The sequence below is a fragment of the Lacerta agilis genome, chromosome 8 (genome assembly GCF_009819535.1).
Source record: "Lacerta agilis isolate rLacAgi1 chromosome 8, rLacAgi1.pri, whole genome shotgun sequence".
Classification (NCBI taxonomy): Eukaryota; Metazoa; Chordata; class Lepidosauria; order Squamata; family Lacertidae; genus Lacerta; species Lacerta agilis.
The window spans coordinates 23,165,653-23,181,628 of record NC_046319.1 but is presented as its reverse complement, the minus strand read 5'-3'; the positions used below and the strand labels follow the sequence as shown (position 1 = coordinate 23,181,628).

Sequence of the window (15,976 nt, the reverse complement as noted above, 5' to 3'; positions counted from 1 at the left end):
TGTAAAAACCTGATTAAAAACAAAATAAACCCAACGCTTTCAAAAATGAAGACAGCCAGGAGAAACAGTGAAAATTTGTGAGAGGGCTATGCAAAATTCACAAGGGAGAGTTAGGAAGCAGCAACTCACCAGACCTCCTCAAACACCCAACCACATTGTATTCTCAGCTGCCAGAGTGTTTTTTGAAGGGAAGAAAAGCCCTTGAGGTGAAGCCCAGATCAATTATTCCAAGGAGAAAGTGCACAGAGAACCCTAAATTATCCAGGAACGGGGAAGGAAGCAAGACTTGAGACTCACTGCGGCTTCTGCTTCCTGCTTCTTCTGCAAAGTGTCGCTGGCCGTGCTCTCCCGCTGCTTCTCCAATTCTCTAATGTTTGGGTGGGGGAGAGGAAGGAGGAGGGTTTCATTGTAGTCTGGGCACCTGCCCAAGGTTTCTGGCCTCCCTTCCCACTTTTCCCCAACCAATTCCCTGAGAGAAGCAGCCATGCTGCACGAAGGCAGAACAACCTGACTCATGAAAGTCAAGCCCACTGAAACGAGCAGGAGCTAGACAGGAACACTGCTTACTTCTCTGTTGCTCTTGCAAGTTTCAAGGGCCCCCAAAACATGAGGGCTTCCCAATGGTGATGGATCGCATCTCATGTTAATTGGCTAGAGCAGGAAGGTATTCTTTGGACGGTTTTCTAAGCAAGTCACAGAAATACCCCCTTTGCAGCCCAGAGTCTGGCTCCTTCTTCTCGCTCCACAAATCCCTCCACCCTCACAGGAGAGCTCTGCGGAAAAGAACAGGAGGATGTTCCCCCCCCACCCTCTGCCAAACCACCACTACTGCTTCCCCCACAGTGGCCGGCCAGAAACTTGCAGGAGGACCACAAGCAGCCCTGGAATGCTACAAACCTCGCTTGCTGCCCCATCCTCCGGCACCCTGTTTCCAGAGATGTACTGCCTCTGATGTACACACAGGGCAGCCCTCTCCTCCATCATCAGCTGCCTTTGCTGTGCTGTGCTTTGCAAGTCAGTCCCACCTCTATCCTCCCCCAATGCATGCTGGGAATGCTTTTGGGGCACTCACTTCTCCCTCTGCGCCCTCAGGTAGGGCCTGATGATGAGCCTGTGCATGGCAAAGTAGATGACGAGGGGCCCCGCCGTGGCGTAGAAGACCGCACTGGGCAGCAGCTGATCCGTCAAGTGGATGGGGAAGAAGTAGGTCTGGCTGGCTCGGTTCAGCCTGAGATGCAGGGGAAAGAAGAGCAGTTAGCTGGCAAGGCAGGCACAGAGAACCTGCAGGAGCCAGCTTCAAATACGCAAGGGGCCAGGGGAGGGAGAGAGAGAGAGAGCGTGCCCGACTCTCTGGTTCCTTGTCCTGCTCAATCATTTGCTGCCAGGTGGCAATGGGACTTTGGTGACCCTGGTGTGGCAAGGGATGCCTTGAGTGGCGGGAGGCCCACAGCCAGAACTCTAGAGCAGGAAGAGGAGGGCCCCAACCCTGCTGGGGCCCACCTACATGACATGTGCCCAGGCACACAATTTTAAGGCAATCCCTCCTCCATGTTTCATTACTCAAGCCTGCTGAGCTCTTTTAGCAGGGGGCAGGAAGAGAGTGAGAGACAAGCTCTGAAGTCCGATCATTCAACTTCCCGCTTTTCCCAGGCCATTCTGCTGTGTTCCGGAGCCCTCTGCTGGCAAAACTGAAACATGCCACCCAGAATGACAGCAGCACACGTTGTGATAAGTGTCTCCAGTAGACACAGCTTTAACAGGTGTCTGGTTATTAGACATACTGTGTTGCCCCGAAGGTGAACTGCTCCAGAAGCTGTGCTGACACCATGTGGGTACTCAACATAACCCTACAATTCATTGGAAGTAGCTATGGGGCATATGTGTTTACACACGCCTGCTTTGATATCCTAATTGGCCTAGCTTTCATGGTATCCCTATCTGTAGGAACTGGGATGTTGGGCTCAAAGCCCAGAAGAGGAACTCTGTAATGTTCTGGGTGCCTGCCACCTGCACCCCTGGTCAGTTGGCTGACGTAACCTGCCTTAGTGTATAAACAATGTATGTGCTTTAGGCTGGGTGCAGACAGTCCATCATCGGACAAGCCACCTCCTTGCTGTGGAGCCTACTTGCTGTAGCATCCATCCCATATCTGCAAGGGCAAGGGAACTGACAGGCTGCTTCTCGCTGTAGGTCTATTTCTCTTCTTTAATAAAGCATTAGAACTGATCTTCCCTGGCACTTCCGCAAATCTCAAACTCATAGAGCCCTCCTCTGGCTCTACAGCCTGGGTGCAGGTCAACACACAAACATAGTGCGTTCATTCTGAACTACTAGTCCTGTGGAGGGGCAAGGCCCAGGGGCTCGAGGAGCTGGCAGTGGGCATCGTGCTGAGAAGTGGGACTTGGCAAAGGGGCCTAAGAATGCCAACCCTTACATGCAGTTCAGTCCAGTGGCTTTCCATGGAGTCCCTCAGTAAGTACCAGCAGCAAAATGCCAAACCAGAGGCAGGAGGAGCCGCTCCCTAGAACAACCTTCCCCAACCTGGTGCTGAAGACTGCTGCTGTCCAGGGCAGCCAGAGGGCAGCAGTCTGTGGAAAGCAGCCCCAGAACTCAGGCTGCCAACTCACTTGATTTTCAGAGAGACTCCCTGGGGTACGCCAACACTGACGGTGGCTCCAAGGATGCTGTGCCTGGAGATTTTCCGCTCCGCCCCATATTCCACAATGGTCCCAAAGAAACCAGCTCTGAAACAAAAGCATTTGTGAACACTAAGCAGAGGGACAGGCTCTGCCTCCTGAGATCACTGAGTCTCATCTTTAATATACCTTGCCAACTCACCCCCTTGCCTGATGGGTCTCCCTTCCCCTCCAGAAATAAAGAGGCACTGCAGCAGCACCTGGCATGCCTGCTACATCTGGTTTCCAGATGATGAGCACTGCAGCTGCAGAAGGATGCCAACCTCTTGCCCATGCATCCTTAAAGCAACCATTGCAAGAGGCTGACTCCCTTGCGCAAACCCCTATGCCAAGAGCTGCCTCCTGCCTGCTAGTTATACCTGCCAGGGGCAACCCTCTGGGCTGGGACTTACTTGAGAGATCCTTTCACTCGCGTCTGATCCTCGTCCTGAAACTTGTGCTGGTAACTGACCATCATGAAGGAGTGAGGGATGCCCAGCTGTGGCATGAGAGAAACAGGAAGGTCAGCGAACCCTCTTTCTTCCTTCGCTTCTGTCTCCCTCGCATTCACACATATATGCCAACACACTTTCTGTCCCTTGCCTACTGGCAGTAGATCCCTAATTCATTCATGCAACTCACTGTCAAGAGACCAAGTCGTGGTTTAGGTAACTTTATAGGCAGACTGGTCCATTTCATGCAGTAGGGTAGGGTTGTTCACACAGCCATGTTCAGAGACCACACTGTGGAGCATGGCTCAGGTATAAACAGTTGGGTGGCCCACACAGATTCCTCAGGAGTAGATGAAGCCTCATCCCCCTCTTAACCCCCAGAGTCACAGGCCAACCATTAGATCCAAAGAGGCAACTTATCAATTCAAGTCGCTCCACTTCAACTCAAAAGACTCCCTGAGTTACTAGCACAGGTCTCCCCCACCCTCAAAGAGCAGACAATAATTGCAAAGAACAGTTGGAGCCAAAGGAAAGAGGGCCGCCCTACCTGAAATGCCATTGTGAAGTGGCTAGTTTTGGTGTCCCGGACAATGCTTGTATTCATTGCTGACTGAATGCCCCAGCGCCACTGCAAGTAGCCCATGGTGTTCTTGTCCAGGTTCCTTGCCAGGACGGTTGTAAGGCCCGGGCGGATCCCTCGGGAGGAGAACTGCAGCGCACAGCTTGTCGTGACAAAGCTGTGAACAAGGGGATGGCAGGAAGAGGCTTAGAAGGAAAATCGTCTCAGTGAAACCGGATGGTTTTCCCTCTCCTGTTTAGGCAACTGCTGCTCACGAGGAGCCTCTCCCAGCTACACCCTGCTCCCTAGCTACAGCCACATCCATTCCCTTTTTAAGGCCATGAGAGCTTGAGGTGTGCAGGAGGCAAGTTATCCCAGCTTCAATTAGAGCCTCCAACTTACAGATGGACATGCACACCTCCTCCTTCTCCAGCAACATCTCTTGGGAGTTGGGAAAGGATAAGAGGAGGATTATCAGCTTGTGATTCTGGAAGCTGCTCAAAGCTCCCGTCATGCTCTGATGTGTACATGGAGCCCCACACATCAAACCAAGCTGCCCTGTTCTCTTTGGGGGCAAAACGCCAGCAAACAGCACACTCTCTGCCTCTGCTCTCTAGGAAATGTGCTGGGCCAGAAGAATGGAGTCAGCTGCATGCTATGCCAAGGACAAATTGACACAGGGGCCATCTCAAGGGTATGGGTCGGCTCTGCCAGAGTCAACCCACAGGGCAACTGGACCCTATCCATTCCAACTGCTGCATGCCCACACAACAGATGCCCGGAATGAAACAGTAACGAGCAGCAGTTACTGGCCCCCGTGTTGCAGTTCACTATTGCACTGCCCTTCCTTCTGCTAGCCCAGGCATGTACTGTCATCTCTGCTGACACTTGTAGATCTAGGAAATGTGTGGAGTCAGTTATTAACTGGCCACTGTTCCGTGGCAGAGCACAGGTGTTGCAGGTCACTCCCTGGTGTTATAATAATTCTAAGGTCTCAAATATAGAATAAATGTTCATAAATGTACAAGCCAAACACACATACTTAAGTATATAAACCACGTGTCTGAAACAGTACAGGAGAGCAATCCTGAAGCCATTTTGACTCTCCCAAATTGACCTCAAATATTTCTCTGCAAGGAGGAAGGAAATGGGAAAAGCTTTCCAATTGTCTTTGGACTGTAGGGGCTTACACCCCCCTGCAAATACAGTCTGGCAAGTATCTGTTAGGCTGAGCACACTATATGTGTAAGAGATTCAGGATTCAATATGTGTAAGAGCTTCAGGAACTTAAGTATTTACCATCTCAAAGGAATGGCCAGGCTACTCAGAAAATGCAATCAAGTAAGGCATTATCAGGAGGGTGGTCTTGGGCTTTCAAGAGACTTTCAAAAGTATTTACAGGGGCTTGCACACCATTGTTCAGGGGTCTCCTCCCTCCTGCGTGTGGTGAGCGGGGACCCTGTTGCAACCGTTTATTTCCTTTAATAAAGATCAGATTTACTAGCAGGCTTTGCTTTCAATATACTCTGGTTGACCTCTGCTTTCTCTCTGACCAAGAGCTCTCCTGAGGGACTCTCTACGGGCTCTAGATACCCCATAAGGGAATTAAGAGGTATTTTCTTATAACACTGGCAGCTCCAGGCCAAAGACCCCAGACAGCTGCTGCCCATCAATGATGGCAGCACTGGGCAGCTTTGGATCAGCGTGATAGCTGGGCTTGAGCTTGCTGCCCATTAGGAACTAAACTGGAAGCTGTCAATAGTGGCAACTTTTCCAATAATTCCTTTTGGAAAGATATGAGCTAAGGCAGAAGCAAAGGCCATCTTCTGGCCACAGAGGGATATTGCACCCCAGGAAAGAAGAGGCTCATGACGATGGACAAGCAGGACTCAGGGGCAAGCACACTCTCCCTTCCTGCCGTTTCCAGCAACTGGTATTCAGAAGCATTTATTGCCTCCAACCGTGGAGGCAGAGCAGAGCCATTGATCCAAGTTTAGTCCTAACCTGCAACCCACTTTGAATATTGTAAACTTCCTGTGTAAGCTTTTCTCTTTCCCATACTACACTCCCTTCTTTTTGCATTTTCCTCTCTCACCTCTAACAAACAAAATGACAACTGGAGGGTCAAGGAAAATCCAGCTGGAACAGAAATACAGAGGAATAAACGTGGGTGAGAAATTCAGAGATCCCTCTCTTTGGTAGTTGGCACTAACTCCCAGGGGTTGCCAGAGTAGATCCCTTAAACCTGACAGGGGAAATGGGGCTGGGGTTCAAGCAACACAAGGGGCAACATGGTGACCCTTGCTGTCTCTCCCAAGTTCAATTTGTGCTTGGGGAGAGTTCACGCAGCTGGGGACGGGGGGAGGCTTCCCTACTAATACTGACTTGTCCTTTTGAGAAAGAGAGAATGAAAGAAGAGGGAGAGACACTTGATCCTCTTTCCTGCCTTTTCCAAACTGTAGGGCCTACGAGAGGCAGCTGTCTGTCTCACTGGAAGGCCAGGGACACTTTGCAGGCACCTGCTCCTGTTTCAAGACTATACTTTGCGGCATCGGCTGAAAAGCACTTTCATATGGAGTTGCTAGACCAGGGGTTGGCCAACTTACCCGGCCTTGGGCCAGTTCCTCCAGCGCCGATCGCGCAGCGGGCCGGAGGGCAGGAGAGCGTGCACCCATACATGTGCACACACACTATTTCTGTTGCACTTCCGGGTTGGCGGAGCTTGTGCGCATGCACCTCCTCCAACCCGGAAGTGCGCCAGAAATGACACTTGTGCATGTGCACAAGCTATTTCCGGTGCTCCGCCAACCCGGAAGTAGGCAGCCGCGCCAGTAAGAGTGGGCATCGGCAGTGGGCGTCGCTGCGGGCCGGATAAAATCACTTGGACCGTATCCGGCCCATGGGCCTTAGTTTGGGGACCCCTGTGCTAGACGGACCTTGGATCCACCATGGACCTCTTTCATAAGAAAGAACTCAATACAGCAAACGATTCTACATCTCTGAATCCCTAGGTTTGGCATGGTTACATTATTTACATTTCAGCCTGCCATGTATTTTCTGAGAGGGGCACCAGGGCCCTGAAAGAAAAGGTAGCCATATGATTGAAAACTGGCATCCTACTGGTGTCAAACACTGAATGGCACTGTGGGTGGTTAATATCGGTGCCACTGTGTATGTTGGCTGGTTGCCTGTAGATGCAAGAGACACATAGAGATAGTGATGAATAATTGGTTGCATATTCTGTTTTTTTTAAGGTTTGATGTTCGGTTGTATTTTTATATATGCTGTAAGCCGCCCAAAGTGGCTGGGAAAACCCAGCCAGATGGGTGGGATATAAATAAAATAAAAATAATAACATCACAAATCAGTCCTGTTCCTTCTAGTGGGTGGAAGGTTGTCCTCCGCCCCTTTCTAAGTCTTACCATCTTTGTGTAAGATTCCGAAACACCTTCAGGCCAAACAAAGGCCCCTGGAGGTCTCCAGCTCCGAACTCTATCTGCACAAAAAGAAGACGGACGAGAGTTAGGAAGCAACAGCTACAGAGGTGAGATCAGTGCGACTCAGTTAAGCTCTGGGGCTGGTCAGAGAGCTCACTGTCGTGAGCTGCCCACAGCCCTTCACTGGTACAAGCTGCCTTTAACTACTCCTCTATGGCAGCAACTCGGGACGCCTGGATAGGCACTGGAGTGCATGGCCAGGGAGAGGAGGCAGGTGGTGCTTCCTCCCCTGGAACACAGCAGTGCTCACAGCAGGAAGTTAGCTGTGCAAATCCACATGGTAGCCTAGTCCAGCACAGTGAAATTGCCCAGCTTCGAGAGAGTGAAAAAAGAGGGCTCTGGGTGCCCTAAAACAGGAAAATCAGTGACCTCCCACCAACAAGAAAGACAGAGAAAGAGCAGCAGCAGCAGCAGCAGCAGCAGCAGCAGCAGCAGCAGCAGCAAGAAACAGGGTGAAAACTGGGAGAAACCAGCCCTCTTACCTCTCCCCAGCCTTTGGCAGACGTCACACGCCTCAGAGCCAAGTTCACAGAGCCGCCTCCATTCCCGTTCTGCGTTGAGAGGTTTCCCGACAATATCGCAGTGTCTGTGGCTGTCAGTGGAGCCTGCAAGAGAAAGGCAGCTGTCTTGTTGCAGCTCATAGGAGTCCTGCACAATCTACAGCAGGCCTCACTCTCAGTGGCAGGTGTCACCAAAAGCAGACCCGCCTGGTTGGCACCCCTTTTCAGTCTCCCATATAAATGAATACTTAAGATGCTGCCTCAACACCAGGTGGCCTCACCTGAGTGGGTACAGGGAGAGCGTAACGTAACTCTGTGTGCACTGATGCTCTCTGCACAAAGGAGACAAGTTCATGGAGGAGAAAGCTACTGATGGCAAGCCATGACAGCTGTGCTCCGCCTCCACACTTAAGAGGCAGCAATGATTCTGAATACCAGTTTTTGGAAACCACAGGATAGGAGAGTGTTCTTGTTCTTGGTTCCTGCTTGCAGGTTCCCTGCAGGCATTTGGTTGGCCACAGTGGGAACAACACTCTATGCCCCAACACTGTGTGGCCTCATCTACGTGGGTAGAATGTGTGGTGCACGGATGCTCTCTGCACGTAGGAGGGGTAGACATACATGCCCAAGACGTGGAATCAGATTAATCGGTGAATTTGAGAGCCATCATCTGCTGCAGATACACACTTAGACAAGACTTGAGGTGTGATGATTCAACCAAACTACTGAATAAGTCCACCGTATGCTCAGCCTCCTGGCATTCGACCCTCTCAGAAGCTGCGCTGTTGACTAGTTTTATGAATGCCTCTCCACCACTTGCTGTCCTTGGCATGTCCTGGAATGCTCCATCATATTGCAGCTCAACTAACAGTGGGCAGGGGATGCTGACCAAGTGTGCAGAAGAAGCAGAGAATAGTCTTTGGGCTTCCCCACTACTACCAAAAGCGGGATGCAGGTGGCGCTGTGGTCTAAACCACTGAGCCTCTTGGGCTTGCCATTCAGAAGGTCGGCGGTTCGAATCCATGCAATGGGGTGAGCTCCCGTTGCTCTGTCCCAGCTTCTGTCAACCTAGCTGTTCAAAAGCATACCAGTGCAAGTAGATAAATAGGTACTGCTGAGGCAGGAAGGTAAACAGCATTACCGTGTGCTCTAGTTTCCGTCACGGTGTTCTGTTGCGCCTGAAGCGGTTTAGTTATGCTGGCCATGAAAGCTGTCTGTGGACAAACACTGGCTCCCTCAGCCTAAAATGTGAGATGAGCGCCACACCCCAGTCACCTTCGACTGGACTTAACCACCCAGGGGTCCTTTACCATACCTTTTTTTAACTACTACTAACACCCTTTGCCCGGGAAACAGCTTTTAAGCAACACACGCAGAGCCTGTGAAGACTCTCTGCTTCTAGAGATGGGAGGTGTGTGGCATACAAATGGACAGCACTTGAGCGCATGAGAGACTCTGACAGCACATGGGCTCAGCCGCAAGTGAACCTTCCCTTTCCCACTTCCTCCGGTGCCATTTCAAAACAGATAATTGCATCCCAGAGCCAGATTTCATTTCCCATTGCTCTGTGCTGAGGTGCCTCATTAACAGAGAAACCCTTTTTAATTTCTCTCTCTCTCTCTCTCTCTCTCTCTCTCACACACACACACACACACACTATTTATACTTTACCTCGATGGACTGCGATATGTGCATTTTGTTAATTTCAACATGGGGAAAGCTGCTCCCTGGCACTTCTTCGTACTCCTCATCGTACCGATCAAAGAGGTCAGTGGCGTCTATTCCAACGCTAATTGTCCCCTGGAGAAACAAAGAAACAAGCCCTTGGTGTTAAATGGCATTGTGCTCAGCTGTTTCAATGCCTTGCTCTCTTCGGCGGCCAGTCTTCTTCTGCCTGGAACAGCAAGAAAAAACTTTGCTCTGCCATTTCCTTTGCAAGCCCTTCTGAAAGCCCACCCCCTTAGCCGACAAGATCTTATGCTTAACCTCCAAATGCTCACTTGCAGCTGCAATTCCTTACGTTCATCCCTATCCCATTGGGGAAAACCTTAATTCGTTACCAGAGATCTTAACACTGAAAGACATGGGCCAGTTTTAAGCACCTTCAAATGGTTATCCCTGCATTTGTTCCAGGGAAGCCTGCTGGATCAGGCTGGTGGCCCATCCAAGTCCAGCATCCTGTTGTCACAGTGGCCAGTCAGATGCCCCTATGAGAAACCCTGTCTCCTCCTGTGGCTTCCAGCAACTGGCATTCAGAAGCATTACTGCTTCCAGATGTGGAGGTACGGCATAGCCGTCACAGCCAGTTGCCACTGATAGCCTTAAGTATTCATCCAACCCTCTTTCCAAGGCATCCCAGCTGGTGGCTGTTGCTGACTCCTGTGGCAGTGAGTTCCGTAGTCTAACTACGTGCCCACCCCTATCTTCTCTGCCAAATTCAGCCTGTAAACTCCAAGCAGGAAAGTCTTGCCTCCTTGCTACGTTGCTCTAGAACTGATGGCTCTATACTAGATGGAAAAGTGCAAATCATGTTCACTATTACGAATGCATGAGCTGCATGCTCCTGTACCACCATCTATTTCAGAGAGTGGTCTGTGCAGATTAAGAGACAAACCCCGTCCCTCCATCCCACTTTTAAACATCTCAGAAAGACCTGCTCACTCGGATATCTAGGGGGAATCCAGAAAAGCTCAGATATGGCTGATTTATGCAGCTGCACCCCTAATGCTGGCAGGCAATCAAAGTGTCAATTAGGGCCTCAGGATGTAGGCAAGGCTTGGATAAAATTAAACCCTGCACATGGCACCACTGTCAGAATGCGTGCAAGGAAAGACTGATTTGCATCTGACCCTCGAGACCAAAAATAAAACAAAATCCGCCTTAAGGCTCTTCTCCCCCACCATGCCAACCGCCACCTGCAGAAATACTGCAATACAAAATGGAAGACATCAACAAGAGGCAAACAGAACCACTTGGAACGGGAGGGGCTCATCTTTATGATGGGTGGGTCTGTTCGCATGAGCTTGGGAGTCCATTCGGCTTCTCAGCCCTGGAAATCAGTTAATGAAGTGATGCATTTTTAAAGCTCTTAGTAAGGGCTGTGGAAAAAACCAAAGACATAACAGTCTCTACTAGCAGGCCTACAATCTAAGAGACCCAGCGCAAAACTGAAAGAGGGGCAAGAGAAGGAAGACAAAGCTAGGGGTGAGCAATAAGGCAACCGATTTTTACTGGTGGTACCAAATTGTTCTGGGACAGGAGGGGAGCCTGTGTTCATGGTGCCTCCATCCCAACCAGCCACTGCACAGAAAGAGTAGTGGGACCCTATCAAAGCATTTCTGCAGTTTCAAGTCCAGACCTGACCAAAGCTATCAAAAGACACCAGGGACATCTGGCTCAGGACCTCAATACCTTAAGGTCTGTCTCTCCCCATACAAACCAACCCAGACCCTGCGCTTGGTGCCCAAGGCCCCTCTCCATGTCCTCCTTCCCAGAAAGGTTCGGAAGGCTGCAACAAGAGAACTGGCCTTTTCTGTGGTGGCTCCCCATCTGTGGAATGCTCTACCCAGAGAGGCTCACTTGGCACCATCATTAAATGTCTTCAGGTGCCAGGCAAAAACATTCCTCTTTACCCAGGCCTTTGGCCATTAAATATTCTGTGGCCTGTTAAAGGGGGGGGCTGCTATTACAGTTATTTTATTATTATGCTGTCTTTTATTATGCTATTTATTATGTTTTCATTATTGTGCTCTGTAAAATGTGTTTTTAAATGTTGTTCACCACCCTGGGATCAACTGAATAAATAATAACTTTTTTTCACTGCTTAGGAATGTCCACCTCCAACAGGGTGCTGTTTGGTGCTGCAAAAAACCTAAGATGTGCCAACATTTTATTCGCAACGTTGCTCCCTGGGAGTGTGCCAGAGCACTTGCAGTGTGGAGCTCCCAAATCCATGCCTCTGAGAAGCAACTGAAGAGGAAAGGAGGAGCTAGGAGGCCACTGAGCCTGAAACCTGCTGTTGGGTGCCAAAGACACTTGATGGGAGTTAAGCAGATGTTTGTTGGAGAGCAACTGATCCAGGGATAAGAGGGATCACTCTTTTTTAGCAGGTCTAGAGGCTTTCCCACTGTGCTCCTTTGCGGAGGAGAAAGATGCCAGCCATCTCTTGACTGCACATCATAATCCTAAAGGAGCACATAATCTCACAGCCGCATCCAGCTCCCCGAGAGTCTCAGCCTGGGTTTCACTTGCTATTCTTTTTTAAACTAAGCAAGTATCCAAGTTAAAGAAAGCTGTAAAGAAACACCAGAAGGAATAGACTGTGATGGTCAAACAGTTGGAGGCAATGGTGCTTCTCTGCCTTGTGTGGACTGCTCCCTGCTCCACCCCCCCCCCAGCAACTGGCAAGCCAGAATAAATGATATGAGATAAGAGATGCCTATGCAAAAATAATTGAATTGAACGGAATTCAGCAGTCCTTGGCGCCAGCCCCCAGCAAAACTGGCCAATTCTACCCAGAGTGACTTTGCGAGGGGTATGTGAGCCACTTTCCCCTTCAGCTGAAGACGCTCTGGTGATATTTAAATAGGGGAGGGAGAACCAAACCAGGAAGCACCCCACCCCAAACTCCAGTAATGAGCAAGCAGAAACGCTCTGGGCTGCTGATTGGGAATGAAGGCTGAAAGCTGCAGTCCCTGCAGAGGGAGAACACAAAGTGAGATGCCATAAATTAAGCCCTGGCGCTTGCCAAACAAGACATGTTTTTCACCGCCTCAGTCATTCCTGTCCGCTATTCAGGCTGCTATATACTCAGACGGCTGGTGGAGCTTAGATCCTGATTTGCTTCCCCCCCACCCCCAGCCCGCTTTTCACTATAAACGCTTTATTTCTTGCCACAAAGGGAGGAAAGGGATAAAAGGAGAACTCAGAAATCTCTTCTGTGGTCGAGCAAATTCATCACTTTGAAAAGTCTCAGGACTGAGACCATCTTGTTGTTGACACTTTCAAGCTCCCCTGGAAGCCCTTTTCTTGCAGGAACGGGGGCTGAAGCGCAAGGTAAAAAAATGCTTCAAATAAATAAGTAAGTTCACTCCACACTCATTTGCATGGATGGAAGCAAGTTGCTTTAAAATTTGCAATCTACATGCTCCTCCTTCTCCCTGATTTTAATGAGTCTTAGTGGGCTATAGACACCTCTGCAAGGTTGAGTCAACCTTACAACTTGCAAAAAACCCAAACAAACTCCAAACTACATTTCTTTGTGATCTTCAGCAGAAATTTCTCTCTCACTGTGTCCTTATCCAGCTAGGCTGGACCTTCCATTCACACCTGGTGCCTGTGGTGTGAACTATTCCAAATAAAGAGACACATGTTGTTGTTTTTAAAAAAAGAGCCAGTGTGGTGTAGTGGTTAGAGTGCTGGACTAGAACTTGGGAGACTGGGGTTCAAATCCCCATTCAGCCACGAAGCTTGCTCATTGACCCTGGGCTATCTCTCTCAGCCTAATCTACCTCATGGGGCTGTTTTGAAGATAAAATGAGGAGAGGAAGAATTGGGTACACCACCTTGAACTTCATTGGAGGAAAGATGGGCTATAAATGTAATCATCATCATCATCATCATCATCACAGGTCAGTGTGGTATAGTGACTAGTGTGGTGTCCCAGGTTCAAAATCCCCACTCAGGCATGAAGTTCACTGGGTGACCTTGGGCCATCTCTCAGCCTAACCTACCACAAAGGACTATTGTGAGGTAAAAAGCAGGTACTTTCCTTGGAGGAAAACTAAGATATAAGCATAATAAATAAGATCAGCTGCAAGCCCTGTTTATGCAAGAAAGGTCTCTTTCTCTCTCTCTTTCTCTCTCTGTCTCTCTCTCTCACACACACACAATTACATTAAATCCCTTTTCTTTCTTTCTTAAAAACAAACCAACCAGAAGGGTTGGGCTTTTTTTCTTGGAGGAAGACCTGCTTCACCCACCCATTCCCAGAGCTCTTTTTCCAACCCAGACAAGAGAAAAGACCCACAGATACGTCCACAAGTTGGTCTGAAATGAAAAAAAGAACCAATTCCCTCCCCAAATGATTAAAAAATCCCCATGCTTGGTCTTCTGGAACCAATTCTCACTCACTGCAGGCTTCCTAGGAAATGGCTATTATCAAGCTTTCCCATGGCCTTGGGTGCTGGCACAGTTTAAGTGTCTGAGCAGCAGGAATGTTCATAGATATTCTGGAATACCTCTAGCAGTGGACTCAGTAGCGAGGAAGTGCTAATTTCAATCCACAGAAGCCAGGGTTCAACCACCCAATTTTACAGGGGTTTCTGAACGCTGAAGCGTGTTTTTACTTCAGTATTTCTCTCCAGTTGTGTTTCTTTGATTTGGGGCAAATCATCACCACCACCATCACCACTGCTGTTTCCCTGCACACCCAGATAATCTGTATGGGTTTATTAGATATCTCATTAATCTCTCATTGGCCAAAAAATTGTCCAACATGGCTCTGATTTTGCAGAGTTAACATAGATTATTATTTGTTTTAACCCAAGCTCGACCTCACACTGTTTGACTATGTTCAAAGACCACCAAGGAGGGTGTCTGCTTTTTGCCCAGCATTTGTGGGTGCAATAGATGGCTGATGGTTGCTCCTCAGAGAAACAGCACAAATCCTCCAGGACTGAACAACCTTCACCAACAAATCTGAACAAAAGCATAAAAAGTCCCGCCGATCTCATTCTACCAGCTCCTCTGGGACAAGTAGGTGGCAGGCCGTTGGTTTTTTTTTTTTTAAGCCCTGCTTTATTTGCTTGCCTTTCTCCACAAGGATGCCTTTTGCCAGCTACAGGCTGGGCAAGCCCGTCTAAGGGAGGTGCAGCTGGTGAGGTCACGTGTCAGAGCCCATGCCACACTGGCAAGGGAATCTGGTCAAATGGAAGGAATGGGTGGGTGGGGGTCAGAATAGCAGATGGTAGGTGGTTAAATATAGCACCCGGAAGATGAGAACACACCTCCTGTCACTGTATGAGATGCGGAGGGGGGGGGGGGCTGGTTCTTGCCAGCCACTCTAAATAGAGCAAACTTAAACCCCAAACTGGGGGGTTGGGGAAGAAACGTGGGGGGATGAGAGAGCGGGTGGTGGTGGTGAGGTTGTGGACCAGCAATGGGAAAACAAACCATGAAAGATAACTAGCCTGGCATAGCTCCTGCAGAATACATAAACTCTCTATGAAACACTGAAGTGCCAACCTGAAGCAAGACAAGTGCAGGTATAGTTGCCTGGAGCTATATATATAAAAAAAAAAACCAGGTCACCAGAGTGCCAAACAAGAGGCTCACACCACTGTTTTGAGATGCATTTCCTTTAACCCAGGCATGTCCAACAGGTAGATCGTGATCTACTGGTAGATCGTGATCTACTGGTAGATCGCGGGGGGTTCCTGATAGATCCTGGTTGACCTCTGGCCCCTCAGCGATCTCCTTACAAAAAAAGCAAAACAAACAAACAAACAAACCCAACTTTGGCTTCCTAAAAAAAGCTCCACAACATTGGGTAGCTGACTGCCAGACTTTTTACGGCAATGAGTAGATCACTGCCAGTTTTCTTATACTGTGAGTAGATCACAGTCTATTGGGAGTTGGACGTCCCTGCTTTAACCTATCTCTTGCACCATGAGTGCACATAGGATTCAGAATCCCTCTGGTTCAGAATCTAAAGGACTCCAGAAAGACTTGGAACGGTGTCTTGTTTTACGGGTTGCTGGAGACTGAAAGATGCCAGCACAAGAACTACAATCTTCATAAGCGAGTAAAGCAATTTATTGCGCCAAAGGAAGGAGATCATTCCAGGGTGGCAAATGGTGAGGCGTCCTTTTTGTGCTGAAGGGAGAAGACGCCCAGATACTTTCAAGCAATGTAATGTATGCAGTAAATGGGCTTCTTATGCCCTGGACATCCCTCAAGCTAAACAACCGTTCGATTGGAATACATGCACTACAGCAAAGAGGCTGCCTTTAGCACATTAGAAATGCTGGCTTCCAAAGTATAAAGTTGTCCAGCGCAGCAGGTCTGGGGTAGTCGGGAGGAAGGTGGGCATCTTGCCATTTGGCTTGGTGAATGATCTCTCTTCAGGTGTGCTGGCAGCCATGGTCTCTACACTTCCCCAGCCTCATGAAAGCCAGAAAGCACACCCCATGACCATCAAAGGCATTTTCAAGAGACACAAGGCTTTGAGATCATAACCCAAAGGTAAGGTCTTTACTTTGATCAGCGTACCACCCATCAAAAAACCAAACAG

At 49.2% G+C, this 15,976-nt stretch overlaps 1 protein-coding gene across 3 annotated transcripts in view; it reads right to left on the bottom strand.

The window, feature by feature from the left end:
- DNAJC11 (DnaJ heat shock protein family (Hsp40) member C11) overlaps positions 1-15,976 on the bottom strand; it is a 53,668-nt gene that overhangs the window by 5,003 nt on the left and 32,689 nt on the right. For all 3 annotated transcript variants that reach the window (XM_033156535.1, XM_033156536.1, XM_033156537.1), the window contains 8 exons: positions 9,355-9,483; positions 7,666-7,788; positions 7,109-7,182; positions 3,675-3,864; positions 3,089-3,174; positions 2,628-2,744; positions 1,073-1,228; positions 298-367 (listed from right to left, as the gene is read on the bottom strand). In XM_033156535.1, coding sequence (XP_033012426.1) covers positions 298-367; positions 1,073-1,228; positions 2,628-2,744; positions 3,089-3,174; positions 3,675-3,864; positions 7,109-7,182; positions 7,666-7,788; positions 9,355-9,483 — 945 coding nt within the window. The remainder of the gene's footprint in view (positions 1-297; positions 368-1,072; positions 1,229-2,627; positions 2,745-3,088; positions 3,175-3,674; positions 3,865-7,108; positions 7,183-7,665; positions 7,789-9,354; positions 9,484-15,976) is intronic.